Source organism: Sinocyclocheilus grahami, unplaced genomic scaffold (genome assembly GCF_001515645.1).
Source record: "Sinocyclocheilus grahami isolate Dianchi unplaced genomic scaffold, SAMN03320097.WGS_v1.1 scaffold1178.1, whole genome shotgun sequence".
Lineage (NCBI taxonomy): Eukaryota > Metazoa > Chordata > Actinopteri > Cypriniformes > Cyprinidae > Sinocyclocheilus > Sinocyclocheilus grahami.
In genome coordinates, this window is record NW_015506357.1 from 281087 (window position 1) to 288265 (window position 7179).

Sequence of the window (7179 nt, forward strand, 5' to 3'; positions counted from 1 at the left end):
GCTGAGGAAATACATCAACTTTGCGCTGTGGATCACCGGATCAGCCTTCACCGTGGACGAAGCGGAGTCCAGCCCGGGGTCATCACATGTGGTTGCCGCAAGCCCGCCGGACATTCCTTTGTCGAATCCGCCGGCTGCACCGCTCACTCAAGCCAGCCGCCGCTCACTCTAGCCTGCGGGCCGTTCCTTACTCTAGGCCTCTGGCTGCCGCTCACTCTAGCTCGCCGCGTGTGACGCTGTGTTTCGTTGTGAAAGCGAAACTACTTTGTTTGGCCTTCCGAAAGAGGACACGACTAGAAATCTGTGGTTAAGTTGTATTTACAACACTGTTCCAGAACAGTTCAACCCAAATATTCAGATATGTGCAGCGCATTTTATGGAGGACTGTTTCCTGATCCTGGTAGAGTAGACTACAATGCCAGCTGTTGTGACTCACAGACTGCAAGTACGTTTTAAAGAATGTGCCACTGACGATTCAAACGCGAGGTTTGAGCAGTGTAGAGTAGCGCTTGTTGTTTGTCATTTCTCCGATCACAAATGCAGACATGGTTTTATGTTTACGCGGCGTGATGCAACGCATAAAAAGGCAGTATAAGTCATTATAATCCGTAATTATGTCCCCACTGGATGCAACAAATGCCTTGTTTATAATGGGTTTTAATGTTTTTGTCTCATCGCTCCGGCCGGGACACGGCATCACAATATTGTAGGGGCATAACATTTCTGTCACACGCTTGAGGTATTTCAGACCGATGAGATTTGTAAAAAATCGACGCGTTTCAGAAAGGCGGGGCAAAGAGGAGAAACAATAATGTACAGTATGTGGAAAATAATGTTTTTTGAACCTTAAACCGCACAAACACATTTCATTACTCCAAATACACAAAATAATGTTCTTTTTAGCAACATCATATGACGCCTTTAATATTAGTTTTACTATTTTGAGTCTTATGTTGTTTCAAAATGTAAAGCTGATGCCAGACTTGGATTCAGATAAATAATTACATTTCACAAGAATCACCAGTCTCCACTACTAGATCTATATCCTAGTATAAAGCTGTTGCAGCAAAATCATATTTTTTGGCTCATTGACTTTTATGAAAGATTGTACCTGAACAAAGAATGGGTAGGTTTCATTGTTGACTGTGTGATAATGGTAGATCTCCCCATCATACCACAAGACTTTGCCTATTGGCGAGTTCTCCTTAGTAACTGCAAACATCCTCTTTGGGTCACAGCATTCTGTCAGCAGCTTCCTGCAAAAAAAAAGCAGAAGCAAAGGCTATCTCAGCTAAATAAATAAATAAGTACTGCAGCTTTGTTAAGTTAAATTTAAGACTTTGTAAGACCAAACAAAGAAAATTCAAGGAATGAATGGAAGGGGGCCACAATAAAATTTATCAAAATGAAGTAGCCTAGATTTATGATTAAAAGAAGAACAAATATCTGCCAATGAGGTCAGAAAAATTACCCTTTCAAAGGGAAAATAAGTTAATTTTTCTGACTCTTTGATATTGATATTTGCTCTTGTTTTAAGCACAAACTCACTTAATTTTGATACATTTCTCAGAAAACAATACGTAAAACCTTCATTTAGCATCTTTTCTAAATGTATCTCGACTTAAAAAAGTTTCGACATTTGTAACTTGAACAAGACAAAAACACTGAGTAAAATAATATTATTATTACTTTTTATTTATGTTTTTTCTCCATGCATACAACTTCTAATCCCATGACTTTCTGCTCCGACTGAATACCTTTTTAAGGTTTTACGGAAAGGTGAATAATGACTTTTAAAGACCTTTATTTTCTTTTCGATTTTGATCAACCGATTTATTTCAAATTTAATAAAGTATGATATGCTGATTATAGAACGTTAATCATTTTTGCAACAGTTGCAAAAATATTTATTATCATAATAAAATGTAACAAATCTAACAACAGAATCAGCCTCTTTGTGAAGTCACAAATACGAGCCTTTCCGGGAGTTCAGAGCGGGGAGACAGATTCAAACCAGATTCTACCTCTCTTGCGCATGTGCGTTCTCTTAATCGGGTTTTCGGGGGAGACGTCTGCACTCAGCAATACTCGTATGTCAGCATGAGAGACAGATTACATGGACGAGACACTGAGTGCAGCCGCTCCATTTACTTAATTACAGTTAGAGAGAGAGACTCCTGAGACTAAAATGTCATTCCAAATCGCGCACAGTACCAATTCATCTAAGATATGCGCCATTGCACATCACAGATACGCTCACAATGAATGAATACTTTAATGTGACGAATCTAAAAGCACTGAAATACCTGTAAAGATCTACTCCGGTTTGGTTTCTGGTCCAGATTTGTCCCTGCCGCAGAACCTCATCCACCATTTCCTTATCGCTGGGTATCCTGTACACTGGGAAGATGTAGAGCCACAAAAACGCCAACACACCCAGAGTGGCCCATATATATTTGCTCCGGTGACATCTCAAAAACACCATTCCGCCGATCTGATCAGACAGATGCCTAACTTAGTTCAAAAACTCGTGCTCACGGCTGACCCGTTTTTTTTTCCCGGTGTCGCGGCCACTAGGAGCAAAAAGCCGCTGGAATACCGTTATCCTGCTATTTCCATTACGCGGCGTGAAAGAGGCCAACAGTGAAATTCCTCCTCATTTCCTTCACTGCTGCTTTGCTGTTGGATGCGCTCAAAATCACAGTCGAGTTATTCTGGGATGCGGCGGATGCGATCACCTTCATCGGTTCCGTCTGGACCAGCAGGATGAATCTCACGGGTTTTTATACGGGATCCAGATATCCCCTGCCCCCATCACCCCTATTGCAAACCGTCTTGAACTCTCCAACAAATCTGATCTCTGCACTATCCGGCTTCATATCGCCTTTAAGACCCCATCACGGCCCATTTCTGTGTCTCGCTCTGCAAATTAAAGTGTAAGGCCTTCCCTCCCAATCTGGCCGTCTCGGATGTAATCTTCCGAATAAGTGAGAGACAAAGCTCAGTTTGCAAGTGCTTTAGCACGCATCATTGCCCTCATTATTTGTTACGGTGCTGCCCCCTATTGCTGTGTGCACAGTGTGTTGCCTCCAAATGGTAGCCTGTGAGAAACGTAGGGTAAGACTGACACTATCTGCTTTTTTCATCACTACACAAAAACTAGATGCTAAAATGAAGTGATCTTTCACGTTATATTTCTTTTGCGTGTGTACTTAAATATCATAAATTGATAATAGTTTAATAATAAAAGTAGTTTAGCCTATATTTTTCACAATTAGCTCATACACATTTTTTGTCTTAACTGTACCCATATTGTACAGTTGAAAGAGTACCATGGTACAGTTGAGACACCCATTCTTAATGCTGTAATGCTGGCTAACCATTTATTGCTAATGTAATAAATTACAGTTGTGTAAAGCCACATCATTCTTAAAGGGATAGTTCACCCAAAAGTGAAAAGTCTGTCATTAATTACTCACCCTCGTGTCGTTTCAAACCTGTAAGACCTTCGTTCATCTTCGGAACACAAATTAAGATATTTTTGATGGAATCTGAGAGCTGTCTGTCCCTGCATAATGGTGCTACAGGGTGATGCAGAGGAGATGAATTGTTGAATAAAGTCGTTTTTTTTTTTTTGCGCACAAAAAGTATTCTTGTAGCTTTGTATAATTGCGGATGAACCACTGATGTCACATTGATTATTTTATACATCTCCTTGCTAAGTCTCTGGACTTGGGAACATTTCAGTTATATTGCTGTCTATGCAGGATCAGACAGCTCTCAGATTCCATCAAAAATATCTTAATTTGTGTTCCGAAGATGAACGAAGGTCTTACGGGTTTGAAACGATATGAGGGTGGGTGAGTAATTAATTACATAATTTTCATTTTTGGGTGAACTATCCCTTTAAGGGGCATCTTCCCTCTTCACCCACATTTAATATCCATTGATGATCATTATATTTTTCTATGACAATTTTCTTCAGAAATGGGCTTATAAAAGCATATTGTAATCTATTTTGTGCACCCTACAATGTAAGAAAAAAATATGTAGAAAACGAATAATGTCCTGGAAGATATATCAGTACCTTTTCTGTTATGGGCATTTCCTTCAATCCTAAAACAAAACGCAATGCAATGCATATTAAAAATACCAGTAGACACTGGTGAAAGATAATACAGAAAATTATATATTTAATGTGGTACTATTTTTTACAGAATTTTCTTAGAGAGTGTGTTTCAGTTTGCTTGAAATTACTTTGATGGTCCTTAAGTTTTGCAGTGCAGTTTTTTGAAGTGAGTGGATCTTAAACTAAAAATAATGATTAAAAACTGTCAACATTATTTTATATTATATTCCATTTATTTCTGACATCTAAATTTAATTTAAGAAAATATTTTCTTTTTTCTCATGCCTGCTGGCTGTTGAGCCAATTCTTAGATAAATTATAGATTATTATTATAAATAATATAAATATATAATATAAATTATATTAATTGTCACGACCCTACTGTGTGACTTTGTCCACTGATGATAATGAATAGTTTGAAATAGAGTAGTTGTATATAAATATATAATTTAACCTTCTACTTGTCAGCTTCTACTAGAATTTGTTTATGTGAAATGTACTGCCAAGAATGAGACACATGAGCCCACAATGCAATGCACTTAACGAAGCTTCTGGTCCATTCTTCACATTACAAAAGGAAGTTCAAGTGAAGTGCATTGTGTTTTGTGAGATACAGTATGCCGGTAAATGGTACGGTATACATATACACAAAATGCAAATAGTACAAGTAATATGGCAGGGGTGTCAAACTCAATTCCTGGAGGGCCAGAGCCCTGCAGAGTTTAGATTCAACTCCAACTAATCAAGTCGTTCAGGCTTATTTGAAAACTACATGGTATGTGTGTTGGAGTAGGGTTGGAACAAAACTCTGCAGGGCTCTGGCCCTCCAGGAATTAAGTTTGACACCCCTGTAATATGGTAATATGTTATTTTTAAAACATTATTGTGCACACCCTTCTTCACCAGCAGAAGGAGATCTTGCACTATAACATAACTTGCATGACATAATAAAGATGGTGCGTAAGGGCTTTTAGATGATGGTTTAGGTCTTTATTAATGATCTTCCTCTCCACTGAAGAGCTCCAAAACTTTATTAGTGCAATTTATTAAGCACATATTCAGTACACATGCATATTCATGTCAATGTGATTTGTTAGGATACATGAGAACCATTTATGTTTTATTATTTATGTTTTATTTTGTATTTCAAATATTGCACATCAAGACATGTTATACCAGGATTGACGTAAGTTATCTCAATGTGCCATATTTGAAAACAAACAAATATTCTGCTAAACTTCTCATATGGCTTTGCAATGACATGAGGATGAGTACTAAATTATATTTTGAATGAATTCCTTCAAGGGTACAGTAGTGATTGAGGAACTCATTGAAACCCCACGTCATTGGCTGCCTAATTTAGGAATACACTCTGAAACTTGGTGTTACCAGTCCTAACCACTATTATTCTCTTCTTCAAGTTGCACAAGGACTTTTGTGTCTAGACCAGGGATGATTATTAAGTTAAAGGGTTGACTAAATAATTATTTGGTAAAATTTAACTGAATTTAAATTTTCACTGCTGTACAGCTGATCAGACATATTGAGCAATGAAATGTAGAGGATTATATTTAGAAACTGAAAGTCAAGCTGATGGATCATGTAAAACCTGCTGGACTAAAGATCTTATGATTGTTTAGCCACAGGAAATCTTCAAATCTGAATGTTGGTAAGAACATTTAGAAAACTACAGAAAATATTGTCAATTAAAATTGAACCATTTACTCCACATGTTTCATATGTTACTTAAACTAAGATTTATTATTTGGACGCCATAAGAAATTGCTGTGGAACTAGTTATTACAATTTATACAATTTAACTGGTGTCTATCAATCACTAAAAACACACACATTACACCACATAATAGCCTTTATTTAATAACAATCTGCATTTACAACAATTGTCATACAGACTAAACATACAGGCTTAAAGGGATAGTTCACCTAAAAAATAAAATTTAAAAAGATGTGTCTTTAGACATTTTTTGATCTCAGCTGCTCGAATTGAGATAGGCAGGTCATTCCACCAGCTTGGAACAATCCAGGTAAAGGTCCATGAGAGTGATTTCATGCCTCTTTGGGATGGTACCACAAGGTGTCGTTCATTTGCAGAACGCAAGCTTCTGGAGGGCGCTTAAGTCTGAACTAGCGAGTTTAGGTACTTTGGTGCAGAGCCAGTGGTTGTCTTGTTGGCAAACATCAGTGACTTGAGTTTGATGCAAGCGGCTATCGGCAGCCAGTGCAAACTGATGAAGAGAGGGGTGACGTGCGCTCTCTTCGGCTCATTGAAGACCACTCTTGCCACAGCATTCTGGATCAGTTGCAGAGGCTGGATAGTACATGCCAGAAGGCCTGCTAAGAGAGCATTACAACAGTCCAGTCTGGAGAGAACAAGAGCTTGGACAAGGAGTTGTGTGGCCTACTTTGATAGGAAGGGTCTATTCTTCTTAATGTTGTATAAAGCAAATCTGCAGGACTGGGCCGTTGTAGTAATATGATCTGTGAAGCTTAGCTGATCATCAATCACAACTCCAAGGTTCCTGGTTGTCCTAGAAGGAGTTAGCTTGTGCAAGCTGAAAATCATCTCTATACCCTTCCAATACTATATTAGAATATCTTTTAGGCTTTGTCCCAACTATGGTTTTCATGCCATCCCAGACTGAGCCCAAATTACTATTTCTTAACTCCCGTTCTATCTTCTCTTTATAATGCAGCTTTGCCTTATTTACTGTATCTCCAATTTCACTTCCTTTTTTTAACTGATTTAACTCAAAAAGATGTCCATTCTGAAATGCATGCTGTCTTTCTTTAAGCAGCACCTTGAGTGATTTAGTTATCCATGGTTTGTTATCTGGGTACACCTTTACAGACCTTTCAGGAATAATGTTATCAACACAATAGGACACATAACAGCTAACAACATCAGTAAGTTCATCTATGTCAGCACATGACTCTTTAAACATTTCCCAATCAGTGCATTCAGAACACCCTTGTAGGGCCGAGATGGAATCTTCAGTCAGTTCTTATACTGTCTGATTAAAATTTTCCCC

General features: G+C 38.1%; 1 protein-coding gene across 2 annotated transcripts in view; it reads right to left on the reverse strand.

Moving 5' to 3' along the window:
* Window positions 1-3034, reverse strand: part of LOC107567669 (alpha-N-acetylneuraminide alpha-2,8-sialyltransferase-like) — a 16535-nt gene extending 13501 nt beyond the window's left edge. For both annotated transcript variants that reach the window (XM_016253379.1, XM_016253380.1), the window contains exons 1-2: window positions 2307-3034; window positions 1112-1256 (exon numbers count right to left, since the gene is read on the reverse strand). In XM_016253379.1, coding sequence (XP_016108865.1) covers window positions 1112-1256; window positions 2307-2485 — 324 coding nt within the window. In that variant the 5' untranslated portion in view covers window positions 2486-3034. The remainder of the gene's footprint in view (window positions 1-1111; window positions 1257-2306) is intronic.
* Between the last annotated feature and the right edge of the window lie 4145 nt (window positions 3035-7179).